Source organism: Pongo pygmaeus, chromosome 1, assembly GCF_028885625.2.
Source record: "Pongo pygmaeus isolate AG05252 chromosome 1, NHGRI_mPonPyg2-v2.0_pri, whole genome shotgun sequence".
Classification (NCBI taxonomy): Eukaryota; Metazoa; Chordata; class Mammalia; order Primates; family Hominidae; genus Pongo; species Pongo pygmaeus.
In genome coordinates this window covers 89843943-89861838 of record NC_072373.2, presented here as the reverse complement: position 1 = coordinate 89861838, position 17896 = coordinate 89843943, and the positions used below count along the sequence as shown (strand labels likewise).

Genomic DNA, 17896 nt, shown 5'->3' with positions numbered 1-17896 from the left:
TATGAGAAACAAATAAAGGACAACCAAATTGGAAAAATTACCCTTGTTCACAGATGACATTATCATATACTTAGAAAAACCTAAGATTCAACCAAAAAACTGTTAGAAATGATAAATTCAGTCCAGCTGCAGGATACAAAATCAACATACAAAAATCAGTAGCATGGACAGGTGCAGTGGCTCATGCCTATAAACCCAGCACTTTGGGAGGCCAAGGTGGGCAGATCACTTGAGGTCAAGAGTTCGAGACCAGCTTGGCCAACATGGCGAAACCTCGTCTCTACTAAAAGTACAAAAATTAGCCAGGTGTGGTGGTGTGCACCTGTAGTCCCACCTACTCGAGAGGCTGAAGTATGAGAATCACTTGAACCTGGGAGGGGGAGGTTTCAGTAAGCCAAGATCGAGCCACTGTACTCCAGCCTGGGCAACAGAGCGAGATCCTGTCTCAAAATATCAGTAGCATTTATATATGCCAATAGTGAATAATCTGAAAAAAATATCAAGAAATCCCATTTATAGTAACTACAAAAAATATAAAATGCCCAGGAATCACTCTAACCAAAGAAGTGAAAGGGCCATACCAGGAAAACTATAAAACTCTGATGAAAAAAGTTGAAGAGGATCCCCAAAAATGGAAAGATATTCCATGCTTGTGGGTTGAAACAATATTGTAAAAATGATAGGGTAAATTACTACCTAAAGTAATTTACAGATTTATTGTAATCCCCATCAAAATATCAAAGACATTCTTCACAGAAACAGAAAAAAAATCCTAAAATTTATATGGCAGCACAAAAGACCCCAAATAGCCAAAGCAATTCTGAGCAAAAAGAACAAAGCTGGAGGCGTCACACTACCTGACTTCAAAATTTGCTACAAAGCTAGAGTAACCAAAACACTGTGGTACTGGTACAGAAACAGACACATAAACCAATGGAACAGAATAGAGGACCCAGATATAAATCCACAAATCTATAGCCAACTCATGTTTAACAAAGGTGCCAAGAACATACAATAAAGTGTTGGGAAAACTGGGAAACTCCTGTCCCTCACCACACACAAAAATCAAATCAAAAAAGGATTACAGACTTAAATCTAAGACCAGAAACTATGAAACTACTAGAAGAAAACATTGGGGAATGTCCCAGGACATTGTCTGGGCAAAATGCTCATCACCAATTATCAGAGAAATGCAAATCAATGTGTCCTTAACATAGAGGCTGAAATATATATACATATATATAGAAAAAAAGACATGCGAATCAAATCCACAATGAGATATCATTTCACCACAGGTAAAATGGCTTGTATCAAAAATACAGGCAATAACAGATGCTGGCAAGGGTATGGAGAAAGGGGAACCCTCCTACACTGTTGGTGGGAATGTAAATTAGTATAGTCACAATGGAGAATAGTATGGAGGTTCCTCAAAAAACTAAAAATAGAACTACCATATTATCCAGCAATTCCACTACTGGGTGGATTGCTGGATAATTTGGATGTATATCCAAATAAAGGAAATCAATATATCAAAGTGGTATCTGCATCCCCATGTTTGTTTATTGCAGCACTATTTACAATAGCCAAAATATGGAATCAACTTAAGTGCTCATCAAGGGATGAATAAAGAAAATTACATACGCACACGTGCACACACACACACACACACACACACACACAATGGAATATTATTCAGCCATAAAAAAGAATGAAATCCTGTTATTTGCAGCAAAATGGATGGAACTGGAGGCCATTATGTCAAGTGAAGGCAAGAACAAAGAGACAAATATGGCATGTTCTCACTCATATGTGGAAGCTAAAAAGTGGATATTATTAAGATCGAGAGTAGACTGGGAAGGAGGGTGAAGGAGGAAATGAAGGGAGGAAAACAGAATATAAATATATTTATTACCACTTAACTGTACACATAAAAATTGTAAAGATGATATATTTTATTTGTAAAATAAATAATTTCTATGCTCCTGGGATTAGCATTAATTAATCACCTAAGGTAGAAAAATAAGTCAGAGTCCAGAAGACCTGGCTACTTTACCTTGCTGGCTGGCAGTTTCTTAGATATGGTGATAATGTAACCGGTTCACTCACCATTCATGCGCCAGATCTTCACTTGACGATCATCTGCCCCAGATACAATAAGGGGCATAGTGGGGTGGAAAGCAGCCCAGTTTACTCCACGATCGTGACCCTGTAGAAAAAGAGGGGTTCTTCTAAAACATCTTTATAGCCATTACTCAAAGCAAACCAATGAATCAAGCTACTCGTTGTAAAAAATGTCTCTGATTTATTCTTCATGTGAACAGATTCAAGAGACTATGCTGCTCTAAAATTTTGAGCATCAGAATTACCATGTCTGTCCTCCAATATTACCCCAAATTCTCATGTGAATTTCCAAATACATATTTCTAACCCCTAAACTCAGCCTCATTTGCATTTAGGATATTCTGCTTTGTTTTTTACTTGCCTATTTTTATCTTATTTCTACAAATAATTATTAATATCTCCAGACAAATTTTATTTTTTATTGTTTTTAGATGGAGTCTCACTCTGTCGCCCAGGCTGGAGTGCAATGGCACGATCTCAGCTCACTGCAACCTCTGCCTCCCGGGTTCAAGTAATTCTCCACCTCAGCCTCCCAAGTAGCTGGGATTACAGGCACCCACCACCACGCCCAGCTAATTTTTTTGTATTTTTAGTAGAGATGGGGTTTCACCATCTTGGCCAGGCTGGTCTTGAACTCCTGGCCTCATGATCCACTTGCCTCGGCCTCCCAAAGTGCTGGGATTATAGGCGTGAGCCACCACGCCCAGCCAACAAATTTTATAACTTAATACAGAAATCTCAGTCCGGTCTTGAAGGAGCTCTAAGATTATTTTAAGAAGTTTGCAAGGTAAAAACTATTTTCATAATATTACTAAGACTTTGTCTTCTTCATTTTTTTTTTTTTTTTTTAAGATGAGGTCTTGCTGTGTCACCCAGGCTGGAGTGTAGTGGTGCAATCATATTAATTGCTCCCTGAAGTCTCTAACTTCCAGGATCAAGTGATTCTCCTACCTCAGCCTCCCAAAGGACTACAAGTGAGCACCACCACGCCCAGCTAATTTTTTTTTTTTTTTTTTTTTTGGTAGAGACAAGGTCTTGCTACATTGCCTAGGCTGGTTTCAAACTCCTGGCCTCAAGTAATCCTCTAGCCTCGGTCTCCCAAAGTGCTGAGATTACAGGTGTGAGCCACTGCACCCAGACTATTTATCTTCTTCATTCTTATTCTTTCATGAGTATACAATAGAGTTTCCCAGCACATGATATGTGATATCATCGCTCTGACAGCTAATAGAATGTGTGCTGATATATTTCATGTTTTTAAAAGTTGTTTTAATCTAAAATGTGGTAAAAAAAATTGACAGATATAGCCCACATAAACAAAAACTCTTTGGGGTCCTCAATAAATTTTAAGAGTATAAAGAGATCTTCAGACCAAAAAGTTTAAGAACTGCTGATTTTAAGATACTGTATACCCTATTTATACAGTTATATAGTATATTGTGACAGAATCCTGGATAAGGCAGTTTTGAATTAGCAGTATTATTGAGATGTATCATGGTGCAGCGAAAAGCACCTGGGTTTTGGAGTCAGATCCAAATTCAAATCTTAGTTCTTACATTTATTTACTAGATATATGTAGATTTTGGTAGACCGCTTAATTTCTCTAAATCTCTTTTTTTTTGTCTGCTAAATAGGGATAATAATATCTACTTCAGTGGGTAGCTATGAAGATTAGATAATTTTTTAAAAGAAAAACTAGTTTCTTTCCCTTATGCTTTTGTTTTCCCACCTGCACAAAAGTTACACATGGCTGGTTCTCAATAACTGATTAAATTTCCTGCTGCCCTGCCTTACAGAAAGCTTGAGAATGGGCTCTGCTTTGGGATGGTTATGAAGTCTACACCTGGCTTTCTCCCTTTCCCACTGGGTTTATAAGGTAATAAGACTCTCCCTCAGGTGGCACATAAGCTTCATTTCTCTGTTGGTTCACGCACAATTTGATTTCTAGTACCTCAAACAGTGCCTGGCACTTAATAAGCACTCTGTAAATATTTGTTGAAGGAATGAATAAATGAACAGCATATTGTGACTTTCCCAAGATGACAGCCCATATTCAGCCCCTGGCTATAAAGATAAGTACCTCTAGTACATGCTTCACCACTGCATCTGTAGTTCCAAATAGATCAACCCCAGTTATTCCTCTCACATCCGATTCCACCGCACCAGGGGACAGGTTTTTTTTCCTCAGACCTTTGAAGGGATAAGGAGTGGGATGAAAGATGTAAACATAATGTTATCTATAAAACAGCACAGTATCAGAAACACAGAAATTACAGTGAAAAGAGAAAAAGAAATCAAAAAGACTGAAGAAAGAAAAGAGACTCAAGAATTCCTATTTCCAAAGATGTTCAAAATATTGAAGTACATTCACTATCTTCTCTTCTGCTCCCTTAACACGTAAACAGATCCATTACTGGAATTTCTCTCTAGAGGAGGGTAACCCAAATTTCTGGCACACTTTAACCTCTTCTTCCACAAATCTTACCTCAAGAGGTGTCTGCTTCAGTTAATGCCCACTTTCCATTCTTCAGTGTTCTTGAAATGTGGCCCCAGATGGTAAACATTCAATTTCTACTCTCAACTTCATAAAATTTATAGCAGCTTTTCCCTGATCATTTCAGAAATTTTTTTCTTTTTTTTAAAGAATAGTCAAGTGCAGTAGTGAGAATGGGGAAAAGAGTGGAACAAGGAGTTCAATCTGTAACTGACTGTGAACAATCAACTGAGATAACTCACTATCTTCGGACTAGGCTCAAGAAATTTTAAAGGAAAGCCATTTGAGGTAAGCGTGGTGGTTCACGCCTATAATCCTAGCACTTTGGGAGGCTAAGGCAGGTGGATCGCTTGAGCCCAAGAGTTAAAGACCAGCCTGAGCAACATGGCAAAACCCCGTCTCTCCAAAAAATATAAAAATTAGCTGGGTGCAGTGGCGAGAGCCTGTAGTCCAAGCTACTTGGGAGGCTGAGAGATAGGGGGATGGCTTGAGCCCAAGAAGTCGAGGCTGCAGTGAGCCATGATGGCGCCACTGCACTCCAGCCTGGGTGACATTGAGACCCTATCTCAAAAAAGAAAAGCCATTTGAAGAAGCCACAGTGCCGTGTTTCTCAACTTGAAGCCTTTCGACAGCTGATGGGGGAGGTTCCAAATGGGTTACAGAAACTAGGCCTATTAAGTACAAAACAGCTATTTGGTAGAAGATAATGTAAAACCACAAGCCATGTAAAAAGTGTACTCATGCCTACTACTTGACTCTTGGACGAAGAACAAGATAATTAAAACTGTCATGTCATTTTAAGTTCCTGCTTAAAAGGCTGATTATAGATTTGAATACCTGGATTTTGCCATTAAAACTTTGGAGGTAGTTTTACTGGGAGGAATTATCCTGTAACTTAAAAACGATGGAAAAAGACATCAGAATAATAACAGTCTTATTTGTAGAGGACCCACATATATGGCTCAAGTAAATCTATCTTTAAAAGCTATTTGTGCTATAGTCAGAACAAAAATTATGATAGCACTGCTACTATCTCACATTCGGAAAGTACTTTGCGGTTTTCAGAGCGTATGTTATGTAACTGGACTCTGATAACAAACCTTTGGAATGAACAAGCAGGTAAAATTATAAGTTTGTAGATGAGAAAAAATAATTGAGACTAAAATCCTATATTTTGAAGTATTTTTGGGGAAAAGTGGAAGATGAAATTACCTAGCACTTGTAAATATTTTTTAAAAAGACAGTTATGTGTAATGGAAAATAAAAACTCTCAGTGAAAATAAAACCTAAAGGCTGAGCGCAGTGGCTCACGCCTGTAATCCTAGCACTTTGGGAGGCCGAGACAGGTGAACCACCTCAGGTCAGGAGTTTGAGATCTGCCTGGCCAACATGGCAAAACCCCGTCTCTACTAAACATACAAAAATTAGTTGGGCATGATGGCGCACGCCTGTAATCCCAGCTGCTAGGGAGGCTGAGGCAGGGGAATTGCCTAACCCGGGGGGCGGGGCTGGGGGGGGCGCAGCACGGAGGTTGCAGTGAGCCAAGATTGCGCCACTTCACTCCAGCCTGGGCGAAAGAACGAAACTCTGTCTCAAAAAAAAAGGAGGCTGGGCACGGTGGCTCACACCTGTAATCCCAGCACTTTGGGAGGCCAAGGCAGGTGGAATAACTGAGGTCAGGAGTTTGAGACCAGCCTGGCTCAAATGGTGAAACCCTGTCTCTACTAAAAATACAAAAATTAGCTGGGCGTGGTGGTGCATGCCTGTAATCCCAGCTACTTGGGAGGCTGAGGCAGGAGAATCACTTGAACCCGGGCGACGGAGGCTGCAATGAGCTGAGATCCCGCCACTGCACTCCAGCCTGGGCAACAGAGTGAGACTCCGTCTAAAAAAAAGGAAAGAAAACCTAAGTCATTTTAAGCCTAAATTTTGCCATCTGTAGGAAAATATAAGAACTTAAGTTTAATAACTGCATTTATATTTATTGTTTTAAAATTATAATATATCTCTTCTGTTATGGTGGCACCTACATGTTAACACTGGAGAAGCAAGAGCTTAGAAGGCCACAACAATTTTAATTATCTTGTCCTCTGTCCAAGATGAGCATTTAGCCAGTAGGTAGACAGAAATAAAGCTGATGCTTTACAATATACTCTCCCAAAGGTTCATAAATACTTTATTGCTGGGATGCCTCCTTTCACTTATTTCACTTGTCCCTTTAATAAGATCTGTCAACTTTTTCTAACGAGTCTGGTATATGAAACAGACTCAAAGGAAAATACAAAGATAGACAGCTGTGAGAAACTTCACCTCCAATAAGCTTCAACAAACACATTAAAAGGAAAGCCTTATGACAGAATGGAAGGCTTTGTTGCATTTGCATGTAATGATCCAGGAAAAGGGGAAGCGCAAAAACAGACAGATGAATGGTGACAGGCAGTGAAAAGGTACTTAGAGAAGAAATATTTGAGCCTTCAACAAGCCGCTCGCTAGGACTGAACGACAGATGGGAAATTTCTACAGCAGCTACCCAAATCCAGAGGGAGGAGAGGACACTCTCAGAATGGACCAGTTTGATGCACACCTCCCAATACGGACCAGGGAAAGCAGGAAAAAGAGAGGGACGATAACAGGATTTGGCAGCAAATTAATCCTTTTTTAGTAGCCATTTCAAAGACTGAGCCTGAATTACATGGGCTTGACATGCAAAGGTATAAGCATATTAAAATAATTTAACTGTCAGTTTACTTGGAAGCTCAAGTTAAGAAAGTAACCTTTTATATGTAGGTTTGTAAATACATTCCCTTTTAAACAAATAGTTTTTGCCAGGGTAACACAAAAGATTCAGGTTAAGTGAAGCCCTGTGGGGTTCAATCCCCATGGGAGAGGTACCAAGAGATAGGTTTTCCTTTAAAGATCTCTATATTCTCTTATTGCTTAACTAACTCAGAGACTGTCCCTTTCAAAAAAAAATAGTCAAAAAAATTAGAACTAGTCCTCTAAATTTGGGAATATTCATACTCTCATTCAGAACTAACTTCTCCCTTTCGGAAATATAAGCACTGGTCTTCAACAGATCGGAAAGCTAATTCCTCTTCCTGTTTTCAGACTTATTTGAACCCAATAGCAAAAAAGAACTCTGCTGAAAAAGAATATGCTGACTTCCAGAGAAGGAAAATATAAAAGTCTAACCCAAAAGCTTCTTGCACTTTGTTAAATACCAAAGCATCTCCTTCCACTCTGGTTAAGGGGTTACTGGAAGTCAAGAGTTGTGGGTAAAGAACAACACTTAGAAATGGTAAAAAGAGCATTAACATTAGTACAGCAAGTTAGCACAAAATTCTTACTACCACATAAAGTATAGCAATTGCAAGGTTATTATATAGTAATCCATGCACTTGACACATTCAAGAGCAAGTATAAACCCCATGGGGTCACACTCTCTCTCTCTCTTCTCTGATCTAGGGCCCTTAATTTTGATGTAAAAATGTTCTCTGTCTGCAAAAGGTAAAGAAAAGTATTTCATGCCTTGAACATTTCATGACCACCAAGAATCCAACCACCTGATTGCCCCCAAACTGCATTGGCTAGACTGCAGGGAACATGCTGGGCTGGCATCAGGTGGCACAAACATTACTCTTACAGTGGAGTCCTTCTCAACCCGGCATTCTGGAAAAGAATTAAGTCTTAATGCCCGAAAGCATCAGTTTAGGTATGTAACAAATTCTCTATGACCTAGAATAGCATTAGCTATATACCATTCTTAGAAGAACTACGAAAACAGCCACTGAAAGTACTTTCTATAGCACTTAATTCTCTCACAGAATCCAGGTTGACAAAGGCTATTCTGAATAATTGCCAGCCAGGGGCAGTGGCTCATGCTTGTAATTCCAGCATTTTGGGAGGCTGAGGCAGCCGGATCACTTGAGATCAGGAGTTCGAGACTAGCCTGGCCAAAATAGTGAAACCCTGTCTCTACTAAAAACACACAAAAATTAGCTGGGCATGGTGGCACGCGCTTGTAGTCCCAGCTACTTGGAAGACTGAGGCAGGATAATTGCTTGAACCCAGGAGGTGGAGGTTGTAGTGAGCTGAGATCATGCCACTGCACTCCAGCCTGGGTAACAGTGAGACTGTCCTCCCCCCGCCAAAAAAAAATTGCCCCTGATCAGCTGGAACAGCATGAATTGGGATCCAAGCCCATCAGGCACCTATATCCTGAGACAGAGAGAGTGCTTTGAATGTGTGCACAGTGAAAAACCATGGAAAGCCATAGCAAGGTTACTGTGAGAGTAGATGCTAAGCTCCCTGGTACTAGCAGTGAGGAGAGGACACAGGTTCACAGTGCCTGTGTCTAGCTCCTCCTGTTGGCATGGCTGGTCACATCTGGGTGTACTTCAAAAAACCTTGTCAGTCTGATGGAAAACTGCAATGGCAAAGCCCTAGGGAAAGAGAGTACAACTGCCTTATCTCCAATACCTCTTGTTTATACTACTGCCTTTCATTCTAAGCCTTTGAAAACTACGAAGACAGCATGATCTAGAGGTTCTACTCTACAATTGTCCCCATCTCCTCTTGTCTTGTTTCTATGCTACATTAACCTAAACAACTGCTATTGCAACATTCCAAATGCTGTATCCCAGAATCCAAATTTTCAGCTTGTTGTTCATTAATGGTCTATAAGAACAAGTGCCATTATTGCCCCAGTCCCCCATGCCACAATGGAGTTGGGAACAGTTATCATCTCAGCTGTACAATGCAGAGGATGACTCCTTTATTACAAAGAACCAAACAAAGATCTATGAGAGGGGCCTTCCTTTCATAGAATGAAACATGTTTTGTAGTCCAGTCACTGACATTTCAAAGAACTCAAATCTCCAAGAATTTCTAAGGAAATGAATAGAAAGAAACAACAGGCTGGGCATGGTGGCTTGTACCTGTAATCTCAGCACTCTGGGAGGCAAAGGTGGGTGGATCACCTGAGATCAGGAGCTCGAGACCAGCCTGGCCAACATGGTGAAACCCTGTCTCTACTAAAAACACAAAAATTAGCTGGGCATGGTGGCACATGGCTGTAATCCCAGCTACACGGGAGGCGGAGGCATGAGAATCGCTTGGACCCAGGAGGCAGAGGTCGTAGTGAGCTGAGATCACGCCATGGCACTCAGCCCAGGTGACAGAGTGAAACTATCTCAAGAAAAAAAATAAATAAATAAAAGTTAAAAAAGAAACAAACAAACAAACAACAAATACTAACTGGTCAGAGAACTACAGCATTTAGTGTTTGAAGATTTCCCTATGCCAACACGAAGCGCTTCCATCAGTCTCACAGGTACAGTCCACTCTTTACATTTAAATTCTCTAGGTAGCACTTTCTTAGCTCTCCTCTATATAAGACTAAACATTTAAATCCTCGTCTCAAAATAAAGATACGTAAACTGTAAAAGGAGGAATTATCCCAACTATCCATAATCTATAAATTATTTAATTTCTAGTCCTAAATCTGTCCATTAAAAGGTATTCTGGGCCAGGCACAGTGGCTCACGCCTGTAATCCCAGCACTTTGGGAGGCCGAGGCAGGCGAATCACCTGAGGTCAGGAGTTCGAGACCAACCTGGCCAACATGGTGAAACCCTGTCTCTACTAAAAATACAAAAACTAGCTGTGCGTGGTGGCACGCACCTGTAATCTCAGTTACTTATGAGGCACAAGAATCGCTTGAACCCGGGAGGCAGAGGTTGTAGTGGGCCGAGATTGCACCACTGCATTTCAGCATGGGTGAGACAGAGTGAGACTTTATCTCAAAAAAAAAAAAAAAAAAAGGCCAGCCACGGTGGCTCACACCTGTAGTCCCAGCACTTTGGGAGGCCGAGGTCGGCAGATCACGACGTCAGGAGTTTGAGAGCAGCCTGGCCAATATGGTGAAACCCCATCTCTAATTAAGATACAAAAATTAGCCAGGTGTGGTCACATGCGCCTCAGGAGTCCCAGCTACTCAGGAGGCTGAGGGAGAATTGCTTGAACCCGGGAGGTGGAGGTTGTAGTGAGCCAAGATCATCACACCACTGCACTCCAGCCTGGGCAACAAAGCAAGACTCCCTCTCAGAAAAAAAAAAAAAAAGGTATTCTGGACATAAAAGTCACCAACTCCTAGAACCCAATCATGCTCCCTGCACTAGAAGAAACAAAATAAAGAGATTTTACTATTTTTAAATAAAGCGATAGGGTCCAAGAGTCTTGTTTCCCTGTACTAATCCATTCTCAAAATTTCTTTTTGTCATAGATGTATTTTTTCTTATTTGAGTGGAAAGCATGATTCTTAATCAAATGTCGCAACACTATACAGATTTTAACAAAAGCTGATATAACTAGAAAGTTAAAATTTCTTCAAATCAAATGAATTTTCTAGAGTTACCTCTTTTCTTAGAGAAGACTTCCAATATGAAGCACCATCAAAGCAGATTCAACACCCTCAGAAACAAAGATGCTATTATAAAACAGAATATTCTAAATTTTCCAGTTCTAAGTCAACTCTCCTCACTATTTTAAGCAATTGCAGTTTTGCACCAGACATGACCAGGTTGTCCCATGAACTTGGGCAGCTCACCAGAAATATCCCAAACGCGCACAGTCTGGTCCAGGCTGGCTGATACTACCAAGTCTTCTGAGGGGTGGAATTGAGCACACATCACATAATGGTTGTGCCCTGTTAACACACTGCAAGAAAAAAAAAAAGACAATACCAAATTAGAGGTGGAAGTCAACAGACTCCTAAACTAAATACCTTTCTCCATATTCAATAAATGCTTATCCAATTTTACTTTTATGGAGACAAAGGCAGGTCATCCTACCAATTCTGAACTAATAATAATAAGCCCAGTCAGCTATTTTAACAATAGTTCTCTTCTTGCCTCTAATGCTTTAGTATTTAAATATTACTAATTTCAGGAGGACTGAGATTGCATAGCTCTTCTCTCAAAAATATTTTAAAATATCAAAATAAATGTAATCTCAGTAATCCATACTGTAAATTATCTGTGAGATTTTAGTAGGGTATCCCTTTTAAAGGTCATCACTTTATTTTTGATTATTATTAATTTTTTGAGATGGAATTTCACTCTGTTGCCCAGGCTGGAGTGCAGTGGCACAATCTTGGCTCACTGCAACCTCTGCCTCCCCAGTTCAAGCAATTCTCTGCCTCAGCCTCCCGAGTAGCTGGGACTATAGGCACACGCCACCGCGTCCAGCTTATTTTTGTATTTTTAGTAGAGATGGGGTTTCACCATCTTGGCCAGGCTGGTCTCGAACTCCTGACCTCAGGTGATTTGCCTGCCTTGGCCTCCCAAAGTGCTGGAATTACAGGCATAAGCCATGGCGCCGGGCCAAGGCCATCACTCTAAATGGTCCCTAACTCTTCATGGAAAGTTCTATGTAAGGCTCCAGCTCCAAACACAAAATAAAACAAAGGTCTAAACCTTGACTCAGCTTTTATGGGAAAATAATTGAAAACCAGCTAAAAGCTCTCATTCTAAAAGGCTATATGACTTCTCTTCCTGGTAAGAAATTATTGGAAGATCCAGATTCATATATGGGATTGCCTCTACATTTATTATTTTGCACTTAAAAGCATCCTACAAATACAATCAGTAATTAATCAGCTGACATAGTCCATTTGAGAAGGGAGAAGATTGTTCTAAGAGAAGCTCATTACGAAAAACTAGGAAAAATGAAGAGGGCTCTTTTCGAGCCCTCTGCCTCCTGCTTTACCAAACACAGGTTCTAGATTGCCAGTTCCACACTCGGATGGTCTGATCATCGGAGGCACTCAGAATCCAGGGATATTCCTGAAAGATAGTCCAGACAAAGGCTTTAAATATTAAACAAATCTGTTCTATCAGGCTCTTGTAATCATTTTTCTCTAAAGAACTGCATTGCTTAACGGCTCAGCTACATGAGCAAAGGGACCGCTGCTTTTGCTATCAGGTTAGCTGTCTCCTTTTCTCTACCACTCTAACAGCTTTTCTCAGCTTCAGCACTTTCACCTATAAGACTTAAGAATGGAAGCCAGTCAGAGGCACAATAGATTCTCAGAGGCAGATAGTGAAACATACATTTACATTTACTTCTATATGTGTGTATGTATTTATATACAGTTAATCACATAAATTAAGATCCTATGAAAGACTCTTCTACCTTTAACTCTAGGATGGGAATATTATTTTATTGTCTGACTTCTTTCTGTCCAGTTTCAAAAAATTCCCAGGTCTCAGCAACCAAAGCAGAAAGTAACATGTAAAGACAATTTAGCCTTTTTGGAGTCTATAAGATTGTTGAGAAAAAGAAGTATTTCTTATTTACACTTCCTTCTTACTACACTTGCTAAGCTTTGTGTTAAACACTGAAGATAGATGGTATTTCTATCTTCAGTAGAGATAGTATCTCTACCTGCAGTATTTAGCACAAAGCTTAGCAAGTATAAGGCACACACATATTTAGTGAGCTGGTAAAATGAAAGAAAACAAGGTCTTTCATAACTTTCCAGGTAGATGGCAACTTGTTCTAGGCAAGGGTCTTCAGGAAGTCCTTTATGGCAATGACAAATAATTCCTACTTAATAAGTTATCTTATTGAGTGGTTATCATTCTCAAATGTTTAAGCTGTAATTTTCTCATTCTCTCCTATCCTAGAACTGTTTAATTAAAAAAAGAAATAATATATACTCAACCAGTAAATTGTTTATTTCATCATATTCTTTCTAACTTAATTCAAGAGACTTAATTTACTGGCAATCAAAGAATAGTGTAAGTTAATGCTAATACACAGAACTATAAGGAGATCCTGTCAGGTTGCAACTGGATTCAGAGGTTGGGAGTCTGTAATCTGCACCTCACTATCTAAATCTACTATGATACCTGGCAGATCAAAGAAAGTAGTAAGTCTGGCTAAGGGAACAGCCTCCAACAGACCCAAAAATCCTAGGAGAGAGGGGTATGATCGTTAATACTTCAAAACGTTTGTTAGCTCATCAAAATGGCATCTTAGTCTGACCTTCTTACAGACACACCTACTACTTACTAATAATACCCTACATGGGATTAGCCGGCAAACTTTTGTTTTTTGGTTCAGCAAATCTGAAATCAAATCCCTACTTTTCCCTACAGAGAAACAATGACTTCCCATAGAATCCACTGAATCCAATAAAATTAAATTCAATATAATCCCAAGTGCTTCCTCTTGCAGAAAGAAACAAAGCAGAAAGGTCAATACCACACAGATGTAGAAGAGCCACTCCAAAAACAACTCTATTATTAAAACACGGGTTCTCAAGGATCAAATAAAGATTACTATAGGGAAACTAAGAATGCTCCAAAACTAGCGCCACCATGACTACTTACATGATGAAAAAACGTGGTGCGAATATAATCTAAGTGCCCAAGCAATGTGAAAAGACAGCGCCGAAGCTTGTAATTCCAAACCTGCAAAGACAGAAATCAAACTAAGAAACAGAAATACAGTTATTGAGCCTCTAAAAGGCTCAGAGAAATTGATACCTTTACAGAGATAGAAATATGTATATAAATATAGGTTTATATATATTATTTGTATTTGGCATTTCTAAATCGGTAGGAACCTTGGTAGGAAGCCCTGTTTAAGATTTGAGATGAAAAGAACAAGAATGAAAATATAGGTCAGATAAACAACGTGGGGTGGGGGTAGGATTAGGGAAAAGCTAAAGATAAAATTATTGAAGTTTTTCAGGCTGGGCACGGTCGCTCATGCCTGTAATCTCAGCACTTTGGGAGATCGAGGCGGGTGGATCACAAGGTCAGGAGATCGAGACCATCCTGGCTAACACAGTGAAACCCTGTCTCTACTAAAAATATAAAAAATTAGCCGGGCGTGGTGGCATGTGCCTGTAGTCCCAGCTACTCAGGAGGCTGAGGCAGGAGAATCACTTGAACTCAGGAGGCAGAGGTTGCAGTGAGCCGAAATCATGCCATTGTACTCCAGCCTGGGTAACAGAGCGAGACTCAGTCTCAAAAAAAAAAAGTTTTTCTTTCTTTGGGAAGAAGCCATCTGCATTTAATAGCAGAAGATATTTATCCAGGGCTTGATTTGAAACTCTTTTTTCTACTGCATAATTGTGCTCTTGGCTTGAATAGACCCCTTAAGTGCTTTACCCATCACTTTTAAAAAGTATGACAGGCCGGGCACGATGGCTCATGCCTGTAATCCCAGCATTTGGGAGGTCAAGGCAGGGGGATCACCTGAGGTCAGGAGTTTGAGACTGGCCTGGCCAACATGGGGAAACCCTGTCTCTACAAAAATACAAAAAAAATTAGGCGGATGTGATCCCAGCTACTTGGGAGGCTGCGGCAGCAGGATCACTTGAATCTGGGAGGCGGAGGTTGCAGTGAGTTGAGATCGCTCCAGTGCACTCCAGCCTGGGCGACAGAGAGAGGCGTGGTCTCAAAAAAAAAAAAAGTAGGACAGATAGATAGCATGACTCCAAGGGAAACAATAATATAGGGCATCAGCTTCTTAGACTCCTAACTTGACGGCAAACAACGCCCATACATATGTGATCTGTACTCACATGTCAAGCAAACAGACTTTAACTTATTACATGGAAAATACTACATTGCTCAGTAAGGCTGAGCTAAGTAGAGAAACAATATCATACTCAGATGTGAAGTTGAGTCAACTACCAAAGTACTAGGCATCAATGAACACAACTGAAGACATGAAAACCAGGATCATAAATATAAAATAGCTTATCTTCCTCATTCAGAAAATCCCCTAAAATGTACAAAAATAACAGACCAGATGCATTTTTCTTTTTATTTAATTTTTTAAAATTTCTTTTTAATATTTGTTTATAATCAATCTGGGCCAGCTTGTTACTATTTCTAATTTTTAACTTTTCTTTAGTAAATTATAAAAATATCATTTCCTGTAACAAATTCAGACAATCTAAAAGTATGATCTTCCAAACAAGAATGCTGAGTTCCTTAGAGGCAGTGTTCTTGTCCATCATGCTTAACACTATACCCTTACCACCTAACATAGTGCCTGACACTAGGTAAGTGCTCAGTAAGCATTATGCATGGAAATAAGAATAACATGAAAAGTTAAGGTATTCCAATACCTTCACCTCTACCTATTCAATCAGCTACATATAAATACACATGTACACAGTAGAGTTTTACATAAAAATTAGACCATACCATAAACACTATTCTTTAACTGACTTTTTTCCCCTTATAGAGTTCAGTGTTTTAAACTTTCATATTTCTAGCTTCAAAATGTCTTGACTCCTTTAATGGCCTAAGTCAAGCTCCAAAACTGTAAATCCTTAAAAACTTATAGGGGTTTTAGATGAATACTCTGACCATTTGCTGGGCTCCTTGTCTTACTCTTTGTAAATGAGGATTATACTAATGCTACATTTATCTGGATATAGCAAGCAATAAGATGGTCCACAGACATGACTTTTCTAGATAATCCCCCTTTTTATGAAAAAATGTTCAAATTTATTAGTCATCAGAGAAATTAAATTAATTAAAACCACCGAATGGGCCGGGTGCGGTGGCTCACGCCTGTAATCCCAGCACTTTGGGAGGCCGAGGCAGGAAGATCACCCGAGGTCGGGAGTTCGAGACCAGCCTGACCAACATGGAGAAACCCCATCTCTACTAAAAATACAAAATTAGCCAGGCTTGGTGGCGCATGCCTGTAATTCCAGCTACTCGAGAGGCTGAGACAGGAGAACCACTTGAACCCGGGAGGTGGAGGCTGCAGTGAGCCGAGATCACGCCACTGCACTCCAGCCTGGGTGACAGAACAAGACTCCATCGCAAAAAACAAACAAACAAACAAACAAACAAAAAACAAACCAAAAAAACCCGCCAAATGATAGCACTACACACCTACCAGCTAATAAAGAATTCCTTTGTTTTAATAACAGCTTTATTGAGATACAGTTCAAATACCAATTTATTCATATAAAGTATAAAATTCAATGGTTTTTAATATACTCACAGTTGTGCAACCATCCATTTTAGAACATTTTTATTCACTCCCCTAAGAAATTCATACCCATTAGCTGTCACTTCTCATTTCCTCCCAACCCCTCCAACCCTAGACAATCACTAATCTACTTTCTGTCTCTATAGATTTACCTATTCTGGACATTTCATAAGTGGAAGATAATTTCTTTTTCAAAATATTAGTCATTTTGGGAAAACTTTTTCTTAATTAACACCCAGTTTTTCCTTTTTAAACAGATTATAAGAATCCCAAGGTAACCATTCTTGATACTCAATGTTCGTCACTATAAATAACAAATACAAAAATATTATAATGAGGTGATATCCTTATGGGCTTTTGAGATCTATCAGGTGGTTTGAGTTTTGATTGCCCCAGGATGTAGTGCCTAAAAACTAGAAAACAGAAAGAAATGTCCTTCCAATAATTCTAATAGCTCTTTTCTCTGTAGGCAGCTGTCACTCTTTACTCCCATCACCTGAGTTCTGTGGTATAATCACAATATATAACTTCTTGAAGTTGCTTATGAAAAAGACTTTACCTTTTTATGAAGTAAATTTCACTGGTTTGGTTTGATACATAGACTTAATGAAAACAACTAAAGGAAGTAAACAGAGGATATTTTGATTTATTTTTATAGGTTGCTAGTCTGTGGCTCTAACTTTTGCTATTATGATAGTCAGTTGTCTTTAAAGAATTGCCTATATTCTGTCTGCTTCCTCATTTCACACTAAGGCCTTCCAAATTAAGCAATTCAAAGGTTATTTCTCAATCTTGATCTTATTCTAAACGCTTTCTCCTTCCCAAAATTCTCTTCTTCATTGGCATCCAAGAGGCTTCTTCTCCCTCTTGGTTCATCTCGAACCCCTCAAATCACTGTTTCCCATGCTAATTCTACTTCCTCTCTCTCCCTTAAATGATGGTCTGTCTTCTTATTCAACGTACTCCTTGAACAATATCTTCTACTGCTTCTCCTTTGGCTCCTCCCTTCATGATGACAAATCACAAATATATTTCTAGCACAGACACCTCAACTAGACTGTCCCTTAGGTCCCTCAAAATCACCAGAGACAAGATGGAATTCATTATCCATTCTCTTCCACTCCAGAAAACTATCTCCTCCTGATTTTCCTTTCCTAGTTAATGACACCCCCTTTACCCAGTGACCTAAACTAGAAGCCTGAAAGTCATCTCATTTATTTCTCCTCATTGGCCCTTATTTCTCTTTATTGG

At 39.5% G+C, this 17896-nt stretch overlaps 1 protein-coding gene across 2 annotated transcripts in view; it reads right to left on the bottom strand.

Annotated features, from left to right (window-relative positions):
- COPA (COPI coat complex subunit alpha) overlaps nt 1-17896 on the bottom strand; it is a 53445-nt gene that overhangs the window by 31399 nt on the left and 4150 nt on the right. Inside the window, exons 4-8 of one of the 2 annotated variants that reach the window (XM_054451055.2) lie at nt 14011-14091; nt 12383-12459; nt 11223-11332; nt 4202-4311; nt 2107-2206 (exon numbers count right to left, since the gene is read on the bottom strand). In XM_054451055.2, the coding sequence (XP_054307030.1) occupies nt 2107-2206; nt 4202-4311; nt 11223-11332; nt 12383-12459; nt 14011-14091 (478 nt within the window). Of the gene's footprint in view, nt 1-2106; nt 2207-4201; nt 4312-9552; nt 10414-11222; nt 11333-12382; nt 12460-14010; nt 14092-17896 lie in introns of those variants that run through there. The other variant, XM_063649860.1, reaches the window with a different exon arrangement.